Source organism: Chlamydotis macqueenii, chromosome 10 (assembly GCF_036417535.1).
Source record: "Chlamydotis macqueenii isolate bChlMac1 chromosome 10, bChlMac1.mat, whole genome shotgun sequence".
Classification (NCBI taxonomy): domain Eukaryota; kingdom Metazoa; phylum Chordata; class Aves; order Otidiformes; family Otididae; genus Chlamydotis; species Chlamydotis macqueenii.
Window position 1 is genome coordinate 5,761,267 of NC_141565.1, and position 21,385 is coordinate 5,782,651.

The 21,385-nt window shown below is 60.4% G+C and overlaps 1 protein-coding gene across 3 annotated transcripts in view; it reads left to right on the forward strand.

Annotated features, from left to right (window-relative positions):
- CACNA2D2 (calcium voltage-gated channel auxiliary subunit alpha2delta 2) overlaps positions 1–21,385 on the forward strand; it is a 204,799-nt gene that overhangs the window by 173,293 nt on the left and 10,121 nt on the right. For 2 of the 3 annotated variants that reach the window (XM_086755540.1, XM_086755542.1), the window contains exons 5-23: positions 141–185; positions 6,996–7,134; positions 10,257–10,388; positions 10,673–10,730; positions 12,650–12,700; positions 12,869–12,968; positions 13,507–13,665; positions 14,160–14,267; positions 14,605–14,683; positions 14,844–14,893; positions 15,640–15,729; positions 15,898–15,966; positions 16,388–16,462; positions 16,783–16,857; positions 17,031–17,102; positions 17,430–17,501; positions 17,679–17,740; positions 19,310–19,386; positions 20,596–20,616. In XM_086755540.1, coding sequence (XP_086611666.1) covers positions 141–185; positions 6,996–7,134; positions 10,257–10,388; positions 10,673–10,730; positions 12,650–12,700; positions 12,869–12,968; positions 13,507–13,665; positions 14,160–14,267; positions 14,605–14,683; positions 14,844–14,893; positions 15,640–15,729; positions 15,898–15,966; positions 16,388–16,462; positions 16,783–16,857; positions 17,031–17,102; positions 17,430–17,501; positions 17,679–17,740; positions 19,310–19,386; positions 20,596–20,616 — 1,534 coding nt within the window. The remainder of the gene's footprint in view (positions 1–140; positions 186–6,995; positions 7,135–10,256; positions 10,389–10,672; positions 10,731–12,649; positions 12,701–12,868; positions 12,969–13,506; positions 13,666–14,159; positions 14,268–14,604; positions 14,684–14,843; positions 14,894–15,639; positions 15,730–15,897; positions 15,967–16,387; positions 16,463–16,782; positions 16,858–17,030; positions 17,103–17,429; positions 17,502–17,678; positions 17,741–19,309; positions 19,387–20,595; positions 20,617–21,385) is intronic. The other variant, XM_086755541.1, reaches the window with a different exon arrangement.

Below are 21,385 nucleotides of genomic sequence, written 5' to 3' on the forward strand. Positions count from 1 at the left end.
GGGGTGGGCAGGGTTTGGTCCACAGTGACGTGGCAGAGGTGCTGAGGAGACAAGTAAGGGGGAGGGAGGGCGGCAATGGGGACCCCTCTGCCATCCCCGTCCCTGCCTGGCACTGACGCAGCTCTCCCTTTTCTCTGCAGGAGGAAGACATTGAGTACTACGACTCCAAGGCCGACACCGAATATGTGAGTACCATCCCTGCTGCACCGCTGGCACTGCACCGGCACTGCCCCATCCTGGGGCTGTGCTCCTCGCCAGCGCTGTCCCAGCACCGTGCTGGAGGGGCACGTTCATTACGGCTGGCGTAACGAGACTGTGGTGGACAGCGATGCCCAGTGCGCGGCCGTGGCCCCATCCAGCCAAGCTGTGGTGGCATCTGTCCACCAGCACCGGGCCCGGCAGCGGGCAGGTGAGCAGGTTGTTCCGCTGCCTGTAGAAGTTTCTAAAATTAAAGTTGGCATCTGAAATTCAAATGAAGAGCAAACCTTTAATTAGAGACTGAATCTAATTCTCTGCCCCCCTCCCGACACTGCCGTCCTGTGATTTCTGGCAATCAGTGCTTTAAATAGAGACCCGGCAGCTCCGCTCTCCCAGTGCTCCCAAGGGGGCTGGCATTTGCCGGCTCCTCTGCGCGGTGACGGTGACGGCACTCGGGTGCCATGCTGTGCCGTGGGCACGGGGTGCTTCACCGGCAATGGCTGCTGCCTCGCCACACCCCGCTTTGCTGGCAGTTGATGGGTCTCTTGGCTCTTACGTTGTGCCGTGCTGTGGGATCCTTCTGAAATAGGGGCTTGCCGGGTGGGTGATGCTCTTGGTGCGGTGCTGCTGGGGAGCAGGTGCGTCGCGGTGTCCTTGAGGCTGGCCTGGAGCCCCAGGGCAGAGCGGGATGGGGGCTTCGGGGCAGTCCCAGCCAGCGCCGGTGCCCCAGGCCCGGTCCTTGACCCAAGGCAGAACCGGCAGCAGATGTGCCATCGGGAGATGGGTACCACGGCCGGAGAGGAGGAGCGGAAGGATGTGGCATTGGCAGCAAATTGCTTGCAAATCACATGGCCTTGTCTGAAAATAACGCTCGGGTGACCATGTGAGCCTTCAGAAGGCCCTGTGCAGAGGAAAGGGGAGAATCCAGGCTTGATGGGGTCCCACCAGCTCAGGCAATGTGCCCTGCACCAAGTTCCAACTCTCCTCTTGCCCAGAGCAGAGCCGGGGCAGGCATGGGCAGAGGATGGATCACTTCAAAGCTTCGACAAACCACCAGTGCAGTTGTCCCCAAGCGATGACAACAGGAGGGCTCTGTGGCAGGGGAATCCAGAGCTGTGGAGAGCCTGGGAGGTGGGATGGAGAGGTCGGGCAGGGCCTCTTGCGAAGGGGAGGGCGCTTGCTTTCCCCAGCAGATCATCTCCCTGCTCAGGGTCCTGCTCATTCAGAGCAGGGGGTGTCTCCTGTCCCTCCCCAGCCTGGAGGAAGCTGCCAAAAGAGGGAGGGAAAGATCCTGCTCTCCATGGGGCTCTGGAAAGGATGGAGCTAATGGGCTTAAAATGCATTAAAGCGGATTTGGGATAGAAGCAGAGGAAAACCTGGCTGGTGGTTGAGGCTGGAGGAGATAGCCAGGGGAGTAGGGCAGCTCCTGGTCCGGGGGGCTGAGGAGCAGGACTGGTGCATCCGTCAGGTTGGGCAGGGCTTTTGCCGTCACTGCTGCGGGGCAGGGGACAGGGGAGCTGGACGTCCCCATACCCAGTGTTACCCTGACTGGTCGCAGCTGGTGTCAGCAGTGGCGATCTGAGCTGGCAGCTCCTGGCTGTTAGCTTTGGGATTAGCCATTTCTGCATGTGAGGAGAGCATTCCCACTCACGCTAGGCAGGATTAGGAAACAGGAGACATCTCAACCTTGGAGCCGTGCCTGCCGAGCCGTCCCGGCACACGGAGCACCGGAGAGAAACCATGCACCGCGGCATGGCACGGTGCTCCTGGGGACCACTGGGCTCAACTCCCCGGTCCCCAGCCCTTCCCCAAGGTAGGTGGCGTGTCATCGGGGAGGAACAGCCCTGCAAATTGGCCACAACGACTTCAGCCCTTCTCTGGGGAAAGATCAAGCGAAATTGGAGGCGTCCTCTTGCCGAGGTTTGTGGGGTCAGCAGGGAGGGCACTCCCCTATCAATGCCATTGCTGCTTCCCGGTGAGATCCCAGGAAATTTAATTCTAGCAAAAATAATGGAGAGAAAATGCTGAAATAAAAAAGGAGGGAGATGAAACCCGAAGGTCTAAATGGAACTAAATAGAGCTCTTTCTGTCTTTTTTTTATTTAGCTTCAATTTTTATATTTAAATTGAGCAGGATCTAGCTGAAATGGAGTTAGTTCTGGTGGACAATGCCTTTTCAGTGTAACTGGGGCTTATTCACAAGTCTTACGCCGGCTTTAACTACAGCGAGAAAGAAATGAGCTTCCTATTCATTTTGCTTGCACCTTGAGGCTCCGCTATCTGCCGAAACAGATTTTGAATTTCCAAGTGTTTTTTAATGAATGGGAACGTCAGAAAATTTTCCTGGGGGTCCCCAAGGCTCTCAAAATGTTTGCAGAAGCAAAGTTTTCACCTTTCCCCACTGGCAAGGGCTGTGGGGTTTGCCCATGGGGAGGTGTTCAGATCAGAAGACGCTCTCGATTGGACGTCACAGGGGGAACAATGCAGAAATAAAGTGATTTTCCATCTTTAGCATTGCATTCGTGGCAAGGGATGATGCTTAAGTCACAACCGAGGCCAGAATCCCCTGGGATGTGCCGTTCTCCGGGGGAAAGCGGCACAGCTCCGTGAAGGTATCCTCACCCCAAGGTCAGACCTCCAGCACCCACTCGGGGTCCCTGGGGAGGGGTGAGAGTGAAGGGGCCGGGGGTGGGAGGCTCTGCACCAGCCTCCGCAGCTGCTGGCGCAGGGCAGAGCGCGGAGCCCGTGCCGGCCACTGCCTGCTCGCCGCTCCCCCTGCTCCGTAGATGTGATGAGGAGAGGGAGGAGGGAAAAAAAGCCCCTAAATGTCAGCAGCAGATGAAGGGTGTTGGAAAATTTAATCTCCCAACTTTCTCAACTAATGTGACATTTGGATTTCCTCCCGATAAGCTATCAGCCCCAGAAGTTTCTTTCTTTTGCCTTTTTTCTTTTTTCTCTTTTTTTTTTTTTTTTCCGTTCTCTCCTCTGGCTGGTAATTTAAAAATAAATGGTCTAGAAAGATCTCTAAACAGTACCTTTGGCAAAGATTTAAAAAAGTGAAGGGGGATAGGGGAGCAGGCTGGCGGGAGAGGCTGATTGTTATTTATAACCTGGGCTGCTATAAAAGCAGGAACGTGGCTGGAGAGCACACCGTCTCCCTCCCTGGCATTAAATTGCCGCATTTCAGGAAAAGCTGAGACATTTAAGAAGAAGAAAGACCCTTCTGGGTGGGGCAGGAGTTTCTCAGCCATGTGCCGAGGGCTGGCGTTTATATTCATTATTAGCAATAATCACTGCACATTGATATGAATATTTCCCTGGCTTTTCCGGACTCAGCATGGATGGGTGCCCCTGGGAAATTTAAAAGGATGTATTGGGATCTCGGTGTGATGTGTTCTTGGTTGGATGTGTGTATGGGGCAGGACATGGGATGCAGGGATGCTGTCGGGAGCTGGTGCTGGGGGTACAGGGAGGAGCATCACAGGGGGAGGCTGCGGGTACCCAGCTTGTCCAGAGCTGCGAAACCCCAGCCGGCATCCCGGAGCAGCCGCCTGTGCCGCTAGCCAGATCAGCCCCGCGTTTGTCATCGGTGCTGCCATTTAAGCAGTTGTCATTAGCTGGGATGGCTTGTTCCCATGGAGATAAGCAATGAACGTGGGTGTCTGCATCCGTGGGAGCCGCCTGGTCAAGGCATCGCTGCCGCACCGGGTCACATCCCCGGCTCGATCCGCAGCTCCGAACCACAGCACTCTCCTCAGGCAGCACCCATCTGGATGTGACGGAGCACAGGTACTTGCCAAGAGCCTGGCAGCCTCCAGTAAAGCTGCTGGGTGGTACCACTGGTGCTCACTGGGTGTTGGGGTGCCTCTGGGTTTTGCCCCCTGTCTGTCATTTTGGGAGACTCAAGAGAAAATGTTGTGACTGGCAAGCCAGCTGCTAAAGCACTAAAGATGGCAAAAGCTCTCAGCGCGTGATGACTTCTTGCTGAAGCAATAAATGCGTATAATATTGACATATTGCCACGGAGTCGATTTCTAATGGTGTGTAGCAAATAATATATTCAAACTGTGGCGTCTGTTTATGTGACATTGTACATATTGTACCAGATCAGACATAAAATAGATGCTTCAGAGTTCTTTCGAAATGTAACGATGAGGAATGCTGCAAAATGCGGCTAGGGGCCTACTGAGATGCTCGCAGTTAAACCAGTGTAAGTTCAGGAGAACTTGAATCATCATCTCCTTGGCTCTAATATAAACTTAGTGCAGAATTTCTTCCTCTGGCCTTATAAGACTAGTTTCTTGTAGCCCCAGCCCAGCACTGAGATGCTCCTGTCCCTGCCTGGGCTGGTGACAGCTTTGCCTGCCTTCATCTGGGTGTAAATGACCCCCTTTCAGGGGCCAAATTCAGCCTGGCTCCAACAGGAAGAACGTGCTTGAGGTCGGGAGATTTATGGATAAAGGATAAACATAGCTTGGATAACATCAGCGCTTTCCACAGGGCTGTTTGTCATATAGGTGTCAGTGATGCATGGAGTGTCCCACGGACCGATAGCCCGGGATTTGTCTCCGGGATCTGTACATACGCTTCTTCGCAGCTACATGAACGGGAGCAGCCAGACAGCGCCGAACCTGGCAGAATACAAATTAGCCGCTCGGAAGTGGGGGGTATAACGGAATAATGACGGAGGAGCGGTAATTGGAGACGGTGGTTCCAGCTCTGGTGAAGTGGGGAATAACCGGCCTGGGAGAAAGGAGGGTTGGGTTTTCCCTGCAGTCGGGGGGGCAGCGGATGGGCTCGAGCCGGGTACGGTGCCCGGCTGATTCAGATGGGGAGGGACAGGGAGGTGTCACCAGGGCTTTGCTGGGCTTGGAAAAAAAACAGGTTTTAGTGTCAGAGCAGAGGTTTTGGTGCTCTCAGTGCCCTCGGGGCCACAGCTTTATCCCGTCTAAAGCCTGTTTTCAGCAGGTCCCTCTAAATCACCATCCGCTACTCGGAGAGGTTGGCAGGGGCGAACTGTTGTGTGTGCAACCCCTTCCCCCAGGGACCTGACCCCAATAATGGCAGGTTTGGGGCCAGATCTGCTCTTGGGCTAGCCCACAGCCCAGCACGCAGCCGGGGTGCCGGCTCTGCTGCAGCATCTCAGCTTTACGGAGAGGCCAGCAGTCCGTTTTGTGCCTTTTCTCCGGATTTACATGAAATTGAGAGTGCAATCTGGATTTCAGTCTTGGCAACGTGGCTCAGGGGAGGTGGGGACCATCCCTGCCTGCCTCCCGCTTGGCTGCCGCGGCTGTAATTGAGTTCAGCGTCTTTCTGGGCGGCTGGAGCCCCCGCGCCGGGATGGGCTCAGTGGCGTGTTTGCGCTCGCAGTCCATCGGCTGGAATTAAAGCCCAAACCTTGCATATCAATCCTGTTATTCTCTTGAGCTGTGGCGAATGGTTTGGCCACCCCTCACAATGTCAGGGGAATGTCACCGCCTCGGTGGCCGGCCAGAGCTGGCGCAGGGGAGGTGGCATCTCTTGGCATCGTCTGCAGAGGGGAAATGAGGAGGAGGCTGGGGGGGGGGGAGTTTAAATGAGCTTTGTAGTTTATTTCCCAAACATATTGTTTTCTTTTAAATAGATGGCTTTTCCCATGAGAAATTCAGACTGCTCTTTTGTCCCCTGGGTTTTGCGGGAGAGCTGCTTGTGCTGGGCCATTGAGGACAGCAGGATGGGACCAGCCCCTACCCCTTGTCCCCACTGGTGCTGGGGTGCTTTGCCATGGGACAGTGTGGGACATCTGTCCAGGCGGCCGTCCCCAGCCCGGCACCACACGAGCCCTGCCTGGAGCTGCTCGCGCTTCCAGTCACGTCTGCTGTCGTTTCTGCGGGGCTGATCTCTGCCACCGCAATCAGTTGGCCTTACACAGGCTCCGAGATAGGCATTTCGCTCCGGAGGAGGCACAAAGAGAAAGGCACTGAGCTGCTTCTCGAGGGGAATGCGCTCCCTCGCCAGGCAGCTCGGCGGCCAGATCCGCTCCTACTCTTCTGCACCCCCCACCCCTTTCACCCCCATGGCCGGGGCCAGGGGGTGCGCCCCAGCTTGGGTTTGGCACATCCCTGCCTGTGGCTGGGGCAGGCAGCCCTGTGCTCAGCCCCTCTTCAGCAGGGACGTAGCCCTGGGGACACGAGGATGGATGCTGCAGCATCCTCCTCCTCCCCACCCTGAGCATCTCACCGCCTTTTCTCCCACTTCCCTGCGTGCCCCTGCACCTTGGCTCTGACTCTGTCTCCCTGCCTTGCCAGAGGGATTTTGCCCCCAGTGCCATTCCGGCAGCAGGGCCCTGGGAAGGGAGAGGAGGGCTTGGGAGGCACGGGAGTGCGTTCCAGCACCAGCGGTGGGGAATTCGCCGTCTCTCTCCACCATAATTAAATATTGTTTGCATTGCTTATTGACAGAGCGCTAAGCTGCACTCCGTTTTAATTTGTTCTTTGATAGTTGCCTTTTGCTGCTAATTGATTTTCAAGGCTTTTTTTGGTTTGTTTGGTTTTTTTGTCTGATTTAATACCTGCTGCGCTACCGAAGTCGGAGAGGCAACGGTAACCAGCACTCACCTTTGTGCCCACTGGCTGCCGGCAGCCACTCCCTTGTGCCCCCGGTGCTGGCGCGGGCTGCGGGCCAAATCCGGCGTGGGAGCCAGCATTGCCAGTCTCTGCGAGGAGGGGGGGTGGTAATGGCCTTTGGGTGACGGCAGTCCTGGCGTGCATCTGGGGCTGGCACCCCTGGGTGACCCTGTGTGCTCTGCTCCTTCCCCAGGATGATCCCGACGGAGAAGAGATCGAGAGGGAGAAGTCCAACTCCTTGAAGCTGGAGTTCACCGAAGACGCCAACTTCAAGACCAAGGTTAACTATTCGTACGCTGCCGTGCAGATCCCCACGGACATCTACAAAGGCTGTGAGTGCCCCTCCTCACCCGCTCCGCTCTGCGCGGCCGGGCCGGGCTCGACCTCCACCTCCCCTGCTCAGGGTGCCGCAGCCCCGGGGATCATCACGCCGGGGTGCCTGGGGCTGGGTCTCAGTGCCAGGGCAGGCTGGCGTCCAGCCGGGTGGGCACCAAGCAGAGGCATGGTGCCCGTGTCAGGACAAAGGTGACAGTGTGTCCCTCCCCAGGGACCCTCAAGGTCTTAGCATGGGCCAAAGAGGCAATTTGGGGGTTGGGGGTTATTAGAAAGGGATGGAGAGCGAAGGAGAAGTTGTAATTATGGCACAGGGTGCATCGGGTGTCAGCCTCGTGGCCGTTCCCCTGCGGCTGCGGGGGGGCACGTGCTGCTCCCGAGAAGGGGACTGGGTCAGTGGGCGAGCCCTGGAGTGAGGAGGGATGGATGGAGGGATGGACGGGTGGGATAGGATGTGCCACACCAGCTTTCAGTCCCAGTCGGGAGGTGACACAGTCCCTGAGCTTCCAGAGCCCGCTTGTACCTCGCCCTGCCGCGGTGGCACATGGTGACAGTCGGTCTCCATTCCCCTCTAGTGGCTGCTCTGCACCAAGCTGGGGACCGCTCCCGGCTGGAGATCGTCCTCCAGCACCCGCGGGCCACATCCTGCGCCCAGCCCCGGCCCCTGCTGCTGGGGGGCGTCCCTTGTGTTCCCACACTCCCAAGGACACCCTGTCCCCGCGCCCTCTTGTCTCGGTGGCACTTGCCGAGAGGCTCCCGGGTGGTCATGATGGTGACGGGGGGCTGAGCTCACGTTCCTGCCCTGAGCAGCGTTTTTCCGGGTACACGGGCTCATTACCGGCACGGCTGTGCTCAGAGCCACATCGGTGCGACGATTTCACCACAGCGGCAGCAGTGGATTAGAAATTTGCAATTAGTTTTATTACCCAGCTAGCGCAGGCCAGGCAGCTAATGAAGCAGATCATGTGAGCGGGGGGCGGGCGAGCGGGGTGGGCTGCACAGGATGAAATATTCATTACTCCTCACCCCTGCTCTCCAGCCGACGTGGCGGCTGATGCCCTGCCACAGCCACGTAAATCACCCAGCTCAGCCATGGGACGAGAGCAAATTGGAGATTAACGTGCTCCAAGGACTGATGACCGCCCGGAGATGGATGCTGGAGAGGGGACAGGGCGGGGGGGGGTCCCAGGTGGGGAAAGGGGCAGCAGCCATGAGCACAGCGGTGCATGGGCGCAGGGATCAGACCACGCGTGGAGATGCCCGGGTGCTCTGAAAAGCCAGGGTGCTCAGCCACTGCACCCTGGAGAGCGGGTTTGGGGTGCGGGCACAGGGCTACCCGTGTGCCACCTCCTGCTGGGGACACCGGGAGCATGGCCTGTCCCCACGGAGCCAGGCAGGGAGTGTCTCTGCAGTGGGACCCGGTGGAGAGGCACTATCGCTGCCTGGCACGCTAATTAAACCGCTGCGGAGACACCCTCCGCCGTCACCCCTCGCTACACACACAAATTACATCCTATATGTGTTTTATTTACAGTGCCATTTTTAATTAAATCTGCAGTCACTCGCCGGAGGGGCGGGGCTGGGCTCACCCTGATGGGCACAGGGACGAGATGGGGACAGGGATGGGGATGTCACTGGGGAGGGGGGCTGGCATCTCTGGCCTCCACCAAGGGGGCCAGGAGCTGTCTGGACCCCATCCTGTGACCAGCAGCTCATCCCTCTGCGCACGGGGAGGGTACAGGGGCCGCATTTGGCGCAAGCCTGGTGTGGCTGACGGACCCCGAGGGGCTGGGGGTGCGGGTGCTGCGGGGGCTGTTGGGGACGGGTCCAGCACGGTGCCCAGCGCTGTGCCAGGCTGGGGCCGGTGGCGATGCCCGGGGCTGCTCCCGAGGCAGCCTGCTTGCGGCCGCTTCTCCTGGGAAAAACCGCGTCCCTGTGACAGAGCCGAACAAGAAATCATCCTAAGTGCCCAGATAACAGCGCTGCGTGCGGGCGCGGTGCTGAGAAATGGCTGGGGAGAGCGGAGGGAGTAAATCGCGGTTTGAAGGCACGGCTGCCCGAGGGAAGGCGAAGTCTTCTCCGGCAGTGGTGCTGGGTTGGAGGGACCCGGGATTCACCCTGGGTGAAAACTGCCCGTGTCCCGCCGGCACCTTGGGGCCGTGGTGGAAGCTTGAACGGGTGATGACGGTGTTTCAAGGAGGGACAAGAGTGGGAGGAAGCCGTAGGAGACCTCAATACACTCCTCAAACGCGCGCCGGCTGCCCTGTAGCACTGCACTGGTTGTTCTGCCCAATGCTGAGGAGGGGGGCCGCTCCCAGGAGCTCTTGCACCCCAAAAATTAATTGAGGGTCCCCCAGGAGGGAGCAGGGGGGCTCCCCATGCCTGCCCAGGGCTAGGGGCACCCACAGCGTTTAGGGTGCCCCAAAGGGCCCACTGAGCACCGGGAGGCCCCGCTGTACCCGACACAGCCTCCTCGCTGGCCGGCCAGCCCCGTGCTTTCCTCGCCTGCCCCCCCACGCTCCGCCAGCCCCCTTGATTAATCACAGGCCGGGGCTGCCAGCAGCTTATCTTTTGCTTTAATAGCTGAATAATTTAAAACTGCTGTTTGCCGGCATCTTAATTGCTTTTGCGTCAGGTGCAGGGGCCAGCGGGAATGCAGAGCAGGCCCCGGGAGGCTCCGTGTGACCCTGCGGGGACACAACTCCTTGGTTTCCCAGCTGGTGGCTGTCCCCGGGGAGCAGGGCTGGAGTGGTGGTGGGAGGAGTGGGGCGTTTGGCCAGGACGGGGGTGAGATGGCAAGCGGGCTGTCCCCAGCGGTGGGTGTCCCTGCCCCAGAGCGAGGGGACGGAGACGGTGAGCACCCGGGGAGCCCCGGAAGGTGAGCCACCTTGGGGACAAGGGACAGCGGGCTGATGGTGGAGCCTGGTGGGAGCGAGGGGGCCGTGGGAGCAGCTGCAAAGCCCCTGCGAGCTTCTCCGTGGGAAGGAGCAGAAGGGACACAGCGCCTCTCCCTCCCTGCCACCACCATGGGGACACTGTGATCCCCATCACCCCCCAGCCCACCCCCCAGCTCTGCTACTCCCCCACACCCACCCGCCATCCCTGGCTCTGTCTCCCGCAGCCACCGTCATCCTCAACGAGCTGAACTGGACACAGGCGCTGGAGGACGTCTTCATCGAGAACCGGAAGGAGGATCCCTCCCTGCTCTGGCAGGTGTTTGGCAGCGCCACCGGCGTCACCCGCTACTACCCCGGTGCGTGGCGGGGAGCGGCGGGGGGTGGTGGCCAGCCAGGGGTGCTGGCCAGGGGCAGCCCGGGCCCTTTTCACTCTGAGATGCGGGCAAGCACCCCCCATTGCCAGCCCCGGGGGCCACCTGGCACGCATAACCATACTTCGCCGAAGCCGGTTGGTGTGAGCTCCCAGACGGAGCCTGCCACCTCCTTGGCCCTGGGCATCTCTCTGCCCCATCCCCCACATCCCCTCATCCTCTGCCCCGGGGTAGCCCCACCTCGCTCACCGCCTGCCTTCCCCCCGCAGCCACCCCGTGGAGAGCCCCCAATAAGATCGACCTCTACGACGTGCGCAGGCGGCCCTGGTAAGGGGGTGCCAGGTGGGGAGGGGGGTCCCTTCACCGGCCCTTCCCGGCCAGGAGCAGCCAGCTCCCTCCCCTTTTCATTTCACACATGGTTGGCGTTGGCAAACGGACGCAGTGACATGGGCAGGGGCGCCCGCGCTGCCGCTCTCAGCCCCCGCTCCCCTCCCCTCTTCCCGGGAAGGCAGAGTGGGATGGACAGATAAATCCTTGGCTACAGATCAAGCGTGGCAAGCCACCCCTTGCCCTGCTCCCCGCCGCAGCTGTGGCTGCCAGCACTCGGTCCTGGCCAGCATCCCCATCCAGACAGGAAAACAACTGGCTCTGGGAAACTGTGGGGCCGGGCGAGCTGCGGCCCCGTCCTGCCTGCTGCCGCTGCCTAAAAATGTGGGCATGGAGAGGAAAGCTGGCGCAGGCCTCTGGCACGTGCTCGGGGAGCCCGGTATCCCAAGGGAGCATCCCCTGCCCGTCCCTCTGCCCGCGCCGGGAGCTGCCCCCTCTCCTTGTCAGAAAATTAATGGCCCTGCTACTATGGTTAATTGTCTTTGATTGCTCCACATTAATTATTAACTCTTCTCTGTCAGGGCATCCGTGCGGGTTATTGGCAGAGGGGGGACTGACAGGCCGTTTTGGGGGAGCTACTAGTGCATATGGGGGCTACTAAGCCCGGCTAGCCTGCCCACTAGCCAGGCTAGCCACGCACTCACCCATCCAGCCACGGAGGAGCAGCAGCACCCTTTGTGCTGGGAGGGATGGACACCCTTTTGGGGTCCTCTCCTGCCTGCTGGGGTCCAGTGTGTGACACACAGCCCTCACCGCTCCGCCACTGGGCCCAACGGGGGCCATGGTCCTGCCTGCAGCCTCGGTGGGGCCACCAGCGCCACTCGCCCGCCTTCCCCTCCCTTGACGAATGGCACCATTAACCGCAGCCTTCTGCTGCGGAGCCCGCGGTATTAATCTGAGCGGGGCAGGCGGAGATGGATGCGCTGCCACAACCCATTACCAGCAGCATCTTAGTTAGGCTCCTCGCCGCGCCAGCAGCCCAGCCCCGGGGAGCAGGTCCGGCACCGAGCCCCCCAGTCCTCCCTGGACGGCAGGAAGCCTGCGGGCAGCTGCCACCCGTCCTGCACCCCAGCATGAATGGGGGTGTTGCGGGGACACCAGCATCCTGCATCCCACCCAGGGCAATCGTTTGTAATTAGGGAGCATCAGGACCTGGGATTAGCAATCAGAGCCTGCCCTTTCCCCAGTCCTCCCCAGTAATGGTGAGTAATTGATACTAATAGCACACTAATTAATTCACGTCAGGCCTGATCCTGATCAAGCCAAAAATGAGGCTCCCTTGGACTTCAGCCGTGGCAGGATCAGGCCCCAGGTCACGGAGGTTGGGCTGTGCCTGGCCATTGCCAGGACGGGTGCTCAGCACTGTGCTGGCTCTGTCCCACGCAGGGTGGCACAGCGGCGCTGGGAGTGGGACTAGTTGCTTCAAGGGGTGAGGAAGGGTTCCCTAATTATTTTCAGGGGGGAGGATTTACGTAGTAGTAGTATTTTTGCTCCTCATAGCTAAAAATAACCTAATCAGCCTGGCCTTTGAAGCTACCAGGGAGGGGGGTAAATAGCATCTTAATATGGATGTGTGTGTCAGCACAATCAGCGCGCAGAAAAGGGCCTGCGATGATGGAAGAGTTTAGCATTTAGAGCTCATTAGGCTGATACAGTACCGAGCAGCGGGTTGCTGGCGGTCTGCTGTGCCGTGCTGCATCTGTGCCTTCACTCGCCCGCCACCGCCTTGTCCCTGCTCCTCGCCGTGGGCGCTCTCAGCACGGCTCTCCGGCTGCCCGTGCCCTGGCAGAGCTTTGCTCTTGGGCTGCACCCTCCCAAAATGAGTTGACCCCGCTGACCCCCTGCTCTGCGCCCCACAGGTACATCCAAGGCGCCTCCTCCCCGAAGGACATGGTCATCATAGTGGACGTGTGAGTACACGGGTGGGAGCCGTGGCTAAGCAGGCCAGGAGGGTGGCACGGCTCCCTGGGGTGCCGCTGTCCTGCCGGTGGCCCCGGGGGAGGCTGTGTGGGACAGCGCTGGCAGGGACCCCCATGCCCCCTCACTGCCGAGCCCCCAGCACCGCTCTCTCCTGCCAGGAGCGGCAGCGTGAGCGGCCTCACCCTCAAGCTGATGAAGACCTCGGTCTATGAGATGCTGGACACCCTCTCGGACGATGACTATGTCAACGTGGCCTCGGTGAGTGCCGCGGGGCAGGTGGCAGGGCTGTGCCCCCCAGGCAGCTCCCAGCTCCCCACGGCAGGAGCCCTTTGCCCCCAGACCCAGTGGGCACGGGGCTCTGCAGAGAGAGAAATGCCGTTTGTTTTCTTCTAAGCCATCTGTTTGCACCTAAGCCAGGAAATGGCTGCTCAGGGCTCGGCTGTACGTGGTGGTGAACGAAAGCTGCCCCAATCACAGGGTGTTCGGCAGAGATGCTGCCAGGGCAATACCAACCGGCCACCTCCTGTCTGCCACCAGCCGGTCACATCACGCCCACTGCGGCAATGTCACCAGCCTGCGACCTCACGCAGCGCACGGTGCATCTGTGCGTCGCTGGGCGCCCAGCACATGCCAGCCCTCCCCTGTCTGGCCGCAAGCACGCCGGCGCTAATTAACGTGTCTGGCCCGGCTCCATTAGCTGGATCGCTGCTCCCCTAATGAATGGGCCAGCAAATGAAGCTGTAAGTGAGGGGCCACACCTTTTCTGAGACCCGCTCCCCTCCCTCTCACCTCCCAGTTCAACGAGAAGGCGAAGCCAGTGTCGTGCTTCAAGCACCTGGTGCAGGCCAACATCCGGAACAAGAAGGTCTTCAAGGAGGACGTGCAGGGGATGGTGGCCAAGGGCACGACCGACTACAAGGCTGGCTTTGAGTACGCCTTCGACCAGCTGCAGAATGTGAGCTGGGGGCCGGCTTGCGGGCTGGGGAGGGGCAGAGTGCACCCATGGGTGCCGAGGATGACGGGAGAGCTCCGAGCACCTGGCTGCTGCCCCTTGCCTGGGGCTTTGGCGTGCATGCCCCATGCCTGGGGCTCCATGTCCTCTTTTGCAGTGCAGGGGGGGACATCCCACCCCCCGGCACGCTGTAAGAGAGGTTTTGCTGTTGCCACTGCCCGTCTGGGTTGTTGAAAGTTAGCAAGGCTGGGCAGAGGGAGCTGAATCCAGCCAGACACCGTGCCAGAGGCGAAATAAAGATGAATGGCGCTATTAGGTGCCGAGCGGCAATAGCCACAACATCATTTCCAAGCGGACAGTGTCCCTCCTCCTGCCTGCTCACCCCGGCCACCCTTGCCTCAGAGAAAAAGGCCAGGAAAAGAGGCGGGCTGGGGCCAGCCCTCCTGGCTGCAGCTCGCTCCGGGTCCGGGCTCAGGTGCCATCTCTCTAACCCACAGTCCAATATCACGCGTGCCAACTGCAACAAGATGATCATGATGTTCACGGACGGCGGTGAGGACCGCGTGCAGGACGTCTTTGAGAAGTACAACTGGCCCAATAAGACGGTGAGGGGCTGTGGGGTCATGTGCCGGACTGGGGCCGCTCGCCAGGGAGGGAGACGGCTGGTGCAGCGCCATTGCCAGCTTCCGCCTCGTTTGCGGCGAGCAATGTCACCGTCCTCCTGGGGGAAGCTCACCCCAGGCATGGGGGATGGGGCTGCTCAAAGGCAGGGGGGTCCCCATCGCCACCCAGCTCCCCAGAACCTGGAGACTCGTGGGGTGGGGGGATCCTGGGCCATGCGGGACCCTCAGAGAGCAGGGAGGTTGCCATCAGCCAGGAGCACCCGAGTGCGGGAGACCGAGGTGCCCCGCAGACGGTCCTCACCACCGTGCTCTGCCACAGGTGCGGGTCTTCACCTTCTCTGTTGGGCAGCACAACTACGATGTGACCCCGCTGCAGTGGATGGCCTGCGCCAACAAAGGTGAGCGGGGCCGGCATGGTAGGCTGTGATGTGCTGGGCTCACCCCTTGCTTGGGGGCTGGCGTTGGCACCGCTGGCAGCAACCACGGAGGGCTGGACAGCAGGACAGCCAGGCTGCCAGGCAGCCAGCTCTCCAGCTGCTTTTCTCTTCTTTTTCCAAGGTTACTACTTCGAGATCCCCTCCATCGGCGCCATCCGCATCAACACGCAGGTACGGCAGTGTACGGGCAGGCAGGCTGTGCCTGGGGACTCGCACCCGCGCTGCAGAGAGCCCAAAGGCTGGCAGCCTTTTGAGTGACTAATTATGAAACATCAAGCGTTAATCAGCGCAGAGCAGAGCCGAGCGTGGGCAGGGAGCAAGCGCAGTCAGGGCCAGCCCCAGCAGAACCAGGCGTGTCCACCCCACACGCTGTCCCCCGTCCCTTTTCTGCCCCTTTTCTTTGTCGGATGCAGATGAGGTGCCATGGTGATGGAGGCCTCCGAGCAGGGCAGCCCCTCAGCACAGGGCTGGCGTAGCGGCACAGGGGCTGCCTTGGCAAGGTGAACCAGGATAATGGAAACCTGCCCCGGGAGAAGATCCCAAAAGGTGGCAGCCAGGGAGGTAGCGGCAACGTGGTCCAGGCGTGATGAAGCAAGCCCAGCCCAGGGGATGGCTAGGAGCTGGGGGGCTCTGGCTAGTGTTGCCTGGGGACCCCCTGCCCTGCCCGTGCACGGCCGATGGCAAGCAGCGCCATGCTGGCATCTCGACAGGCCCGCTGGGTTCCCAGCTGGAGCCATTACTCTGGGATTTGGTAGCTACCAAGCCCCATGCCCCAGCTCAGCCTGCAGCTGGGGTCCGGCATCAGGCACCCTATTAAGAATCCTTGGGGCGAGTGCAGGGACAGGAGCATCACCAAGTCGGAGCAGGGTGGCATCTGGCTCCCACGTCATGCTTTCCCCCGCCCTGTGTCCCTGCAGGAGTACCTGGACGTGCTGGGCAGACCCATGGTCCTGGCAGGGAACCGAGCCAAGCAGGTTCAGTGGACCAACGTCTACCAGGATGCCCTGGTAAGGACCCCCAGCCCTGGGGTGCAGGGGGGACACTGGCCCCAGGGTCCTGCGCAGCACGTGCCTCCATCTCCCTTGCCAGGGTGTAACCCCCACTCTGCTGCCCACCCCCAGCTCTGGGTTTGGGGCTGGCGAGGGGCCATGGGACACCCTTCTGTGCTTGTGCAGGGGCTGGGCCTGGTCGTGACAGGCACGCTGCCAGTGTTCAACCTGACAGAGGACAGCAGTGACAGGAAGGTAGGAGACTGTGGCTGCCACCGCCCTGGCTGCAACGGGACCCCTGGGTGTGGGGTGGGGAGGGTGCCCTGATGCTGGGTGTATGGCTGTGTAGGAGGGTACTGGCACCCCTGGGGTGCTGCCTGCTCTGCACCCCCTCCCTGGGGTCAGACCAGGGGTGACTGCCACCCCCAGGATGCGAAATGGCCTTGGCTAGCTCTCCCAGTTCAATGGGGACAGCTGGCAGCTGGGGGGTGCAGTGTCCCATGGAGGGCTGCTGGGGGGCTGGCACATCCCACCCTGCACCCCTGTGGTGTCCGGACCTGACCCACACGTCCCTGGAGGGAGAAGATCTCCATCCCCCCATTTCCCTGTCCCTGTGCTGGCGATGGCAGGTGCCAGCCCTGCTCCCACCTGCCTCCCTCCGTCCGCTTCCTTCCAGAACCAGCTCATCCTGGGCGTGATGGGGATCGACGTGGCTCTCAACGACATCAAGAGGCTGACGCCGCGATACAATGTGCGTGGGGGCCCCTTCCCCTCTGTCCCTACCCTGCTGCTGCCTGAGCCCAGCATGGGAGCTCTGATGATGCTCTGGGACCCAGAGCAGAGCCCAAACCCTTGCAGGGTCAGCAGGGAATAAACCTTACCAGCCTGGGGAAAGGGGCAGCAGGCAAAATCCAGAGCTGGGGTGAGATGCTGTTGGCCTGAGAATAAAAATAGATGGATGGAGCCCCAGGGGTGGCATGGGGCACGCTCTGCCTGCGGGGGTGATCACACCGGCATGGCACGGCATGCCGCAGAGCCACCTGGCTCATCCCTCCTCCTGTCCTCCTGCAGCTGGGGGCAAACGGTTACGTCTTCGCCATCGACCTGAACGGCTACGTCCTGCTGCACCCCAATCTGCAGCCCCAGGTGAGGAGCAGCCCGTCAGGGTGGCAGCAGCGGGGGTTAGCCGGGCCCTGTGGGACACGTGGCTTCCAGAAGTCATTAGGAGCTAATTGGGGGAATTGTGATGAGTTTGTGTGGGCTCAGGACCGGCTGTGGGAGCCCTGAGCCCTTCCCTGGCTCTCCCTTTCTGCCTGCAGATCATCAATTTCCGCGAGCCGGTGACACTGGACTTCCTGGACGCTGAGCTGGAGGACGAGAACAAGGAGGAGGTGGGCAGACCCAGAGGCAGTTTTTTGGGGTACAGGCTGCCCCCCTCCTTGATCTGCAGTTGCAAAGCCTACTCTGGGGAGTGCCTCATCCTAAGGGCCCCGGCACAGCTCCTGTGGGGACAGGAGCTGGGTCACTGTCCCCCAAGTTCCAGGCTCTGCCTGCCCTGCACGCCGCCGCCTCCCTCCCTCCCTGCCTCAGAGCCCCCTGGGCTGCTCACCTCTTGCCCCTGCACCCCACGGGTCCCCAGTGCCAGCTTGCTGGGGCAGGTGCCCATGGCCGCGTGGCCAGGCTCTGTGGCCCTCAGTTGTCTCCTCCATGTCCCCCAGATCCGGAGAAGCATGATTGATGGGAATGACGGGCAGAGGTTCATCAAGACCCTCATCAAGTCCCTGGACGAGGTAAGGCTGCAGGGGAAATGGGTCGCGGCCAAAACCACTGCCGTGGTGAGCGCCCAGCCCTGGCACAGAGGAGTGAGGGGCCATGTCCAGCCCCAGGCTCGAAGCTGGGGTCCTGTGCCACCACGCTGGCAAGGTCCTGGCACCACAGAGGCCTGACTGGCTCCCTCTGACCCACAGCAATACATTGACGAGGTGTTCAGGACCTACACATGGGCGCCCATCAAAAGCACCAACTACAGGTGAGTGGCGCTGCTGGCGCACCCCGTTCACCCGGCATCGGCCGGGCCCGCGGCCGCACAGGGCTGTGGTCTCATGCCTACAGCTCGGGAAGTCCTCAAGGCCACCCAGAGCGTGTCTCACGGCCTGCAGGTGTGTAAAAAAGACCCTGGCATCGTCATGTCTGTGGTGTCTAACTTGTGCTGCCTTTGTCCTGTGAGGAGCCACGTGGTCCCCTCGCTGTACCCTCCTTCTCCTCACCACCCCGCTCCGGAGGGGCTGGCAAGGGCCACAGCCACCTCCTAGAGCTGCCAAGTGTCCCTCGCAGTCCTGTCCCCCGCAGTGGCACCCCTTCTGAGCCAAGCAGCGCTGTCGAGGAGGGAACGATGACACGGGGTGACACAGCTGTGGCCGGGTTCATCTGTAGGGTGAAAGGTGCTGCCAGGGGCCCTGTGCTCCTATGGCTCTGCACTGTGGCGGCGATCTTCCCTGGAGCACCGTCAGCACGGGGTGCCACCAGCACTGAGCAGAAAAATGTCACTGCCTCCCTGTTGTCACCTGTGGTTTGGGGTGCCACCACCTCTGCTGTGCTTGTGGGTGCCCAGTCCCAGCTGCAGATGGGACTAGCTGGAGGGGCAAGGGTGGCAAGTCCAGGTCCCGGTGGCTCAGGTGCACGTTGCTCGCTTATCCCGGGCAGCACCTGGCTCAAACACCATCACTAAAGGCCACCGGCTGCTGCCACTGGCACCCAGGAGACCGGCTCCCTCTGACAGCGTGGGTTCGGCAGCCCCAGCACCACCTCCTTTCCCACTCCCATCCTGCACCCTGCATGCCAGACCTCTGGCTGGTGGATTCCGCTCTTCACTGGCTCACCAGCAGCCGGTGCCTGTGTGACTGTTGTTGTTAATGTCTCCTTGCTGGGAGGGTTTTGTTTTGTCCCATCTTCCTACCTTCCTCCCTTATGGGGATGTCATATCCCTCTTCCCCGTGCGTCTCCCTTGGTTCCCAGGCAGGGTCACAGCCACCGTCCTCCCCGTCTCAGCCCTGGCTGGACAGGCTTGCCACCTCCTGTGCTCAGGTGTGTCCCCAGGATGGCCCTGGGTGCCACCAGGATGGCTCTGCATGACCCAGGATGGCCCTGGGTACCCTGAGGACAGCCCTGGGTGCCACTGGGATGGCCCTGTGTGACCCAGGATGACCCTGGGTGCTCTGGGGACAAACCTGGGTGCTCTGAGGATGGTCCTGGGTGTCACCAGGATGGTCCTGCATGCTCTGAGTGTGGTCCTAGGTGCATCAGGATGGTCCTAGGTGTCACTAGGATGACCCTTGGTGCTTTGGGGACAACCGTGGGTGCCCCAGGATGACCATGGGTGCTCTGTGGAGGACCCTGGGCGCCCCCAGGACATCCCCGGATGAAGTCCCTGGTGAGAAGGACACAGCAGGGAATTCAGGAGGCTGGCGGGGCTGCTGCCTGCCATCGGCTGGGGCCAGGTGTTGCCCGCGGTGGGGTGCTAGGCAAGGTCTGGGGGCCGGCCCAGGGCCCTGGGTGTGTGTAAAGCCTTACACCACCTGTCTGCTCTCCCCCTCCGCAGCCTGGGGCTGGTTCTGCCTCCCTACAGCACCTACTACATCCAGGCCAACCTCAGCGACCAGATCCTGCAAGTGAAGTGTAAGTAGCCCCCGGCTTTCCTCACCACCCTCTCGCACTCCCGCTCGCCCCCACGCCGGCCCGCGGCTGTCGGGGGGAGAAGCACCAAGCGAAAACTTGCGAAATGAGATAGGGATTACTATGAGAGGCAAAAAAAAAAAAAAAAAAAATTAAAAATAAGAGAGGCATGAATAGAGGTGAACGCACAGAGGGAAAGCGAGCTGCCCGCCTGGGGTGCCCCGGGGTGCCAGGGTCTGGTCCTTACGCTTCGCACCCCAAAAACGAGCCCCAGGCTGCAGGCAGGGGCTGCGCCGCCCCTTCGCCTCCCGGGGCCGAGGGATGCCGCCGTAGCAGCCAGTTACTTTGCGAGGCTGGGAAAGTTTGCATGGATCTCTTTAATTTCCTTTGGTTTATTACAATTCTTTGGTTTTGGTTTAAGCCATTTCTTCTTTTTATGAGTTCGGTTTCGGTTGGTTTGGATTTTCGTTTGGAATTAATCTGTGTACGTGTGTGTTAGCCTGGCCCCCCCCTTTCTCTCTCTTTCTCTCTCCCCCCAACCCCCAAGCCTTTTCCCCACCTCAGGTCCACGCTGCTCCCGGGGACCCTCTCCCCCGTGGGAGAACCAGCCCCTTTCCCCTCTCCCCTCTGGTTTCTCCCCCCCGTTTCTCCCCCTCAGCCGCCCCGGCGGCTCGACCCCAGCCCCATTCCAGATCCAGCCCCTGCCGCCCCCTCCATCCTTCGGCAGGGGCCGTGTGTCCCCGCGGGGACGAGGCCAGGCTGTCCCCGTCCCCGGGAGGGGGGATCCCCCCGTCCTCCCCGGCTCTGCCCGCCGTGCCGTGCATGCCCCCTAACTCAGTGAGGACATTTTGGTATCAAGACTGTTGCAACTGTTTGCTACTGACTCTCATTTTCCTTTGGAGTGTTGAATATATATCTATATATATTTCTCTAGTTATATCTTTGCATTTTTTTTAATTCTTATTTCACCTTGGCCTTTTCTTTGCCTTTCGTTACTGGGTTTTTCTTTCCTTTTCTTTTTTTCATGTCGTTTTTTGCAAGAGGTTTCATTTTGGTATGATTATGATACACAATATTTTTATTCAAACGGCGATTGAATAAAATATTGTTTGTGCCCCCCCTTCCCCCTTTCCACCCAACCCCCTTTTTTTTTGTTTGTTGTTTTTTTGTTTGTTGTTTTTCTTGCTTTCTCTCTATGGTGGATTCACACAGTACCAAACATCAAAATGAAGGGCAAGTATTTTCAGTCTCAGACCACTCACCTTCACCACCCCGTTCCCCGCCCCGTGTCCAGTCCCCCCCCCAGCCCCCCTGCTTGCCCATCACCCTGCCCGTTTGCCACGCCGAACCTGCAAACTGCCACCGACTCGCCCTTCCTCCCTCCTCCTCCTCCTCCTCTCCTCCAGTTCCCCCTTTATTTGAAAGCAACATGTCTTGTTCTGTCCATGAGAGCTTTGTCACGACAATCCCCCACTCCCTCCCTGCACATCGCTCCCAAACCTGGTTTGATATCGTTCAAGAGCCAATCTTGTATGAAACTCCGCTGTTTTCGATCCACGAGGTTTTTTCGTAGCTAGTTTGATGCCCTGCTCTTACTCCCCCACCTCCCACCACCACCCTCTTTTTCCTCCTCTTTCCTGCTCGCCCTCCTCCGGCTCCTTCTCCCTAACCCGTCCCGGCTCCTCCGCTTCCTCCCTTCCCAAGACAACTCAACCTGAAAGGGATAGGGCTGTGCAGGGCGCGGGGGGCTGTGGGGTGGGCACCCAAAGGTGGCAGGGACAGAGGGTGGATGGGAGACCCAGTCCCATGCCACCGTCACCTTCTGGGAGAAGCTTTTTTGGGGAATGCTCCCCCCAAGCAAAGCCAAGGTGGGGATGGGACCACCCCGGGGCGATGCCACCCTGCTGCATGGGGGATCGCCGAGTGGTGCCGCACTGCCTGCCCCCACGGCTGCTCGGTGGCCGTCCCTGCTGCCCCGGGGCCCAGTATGGCATGAAGCCCC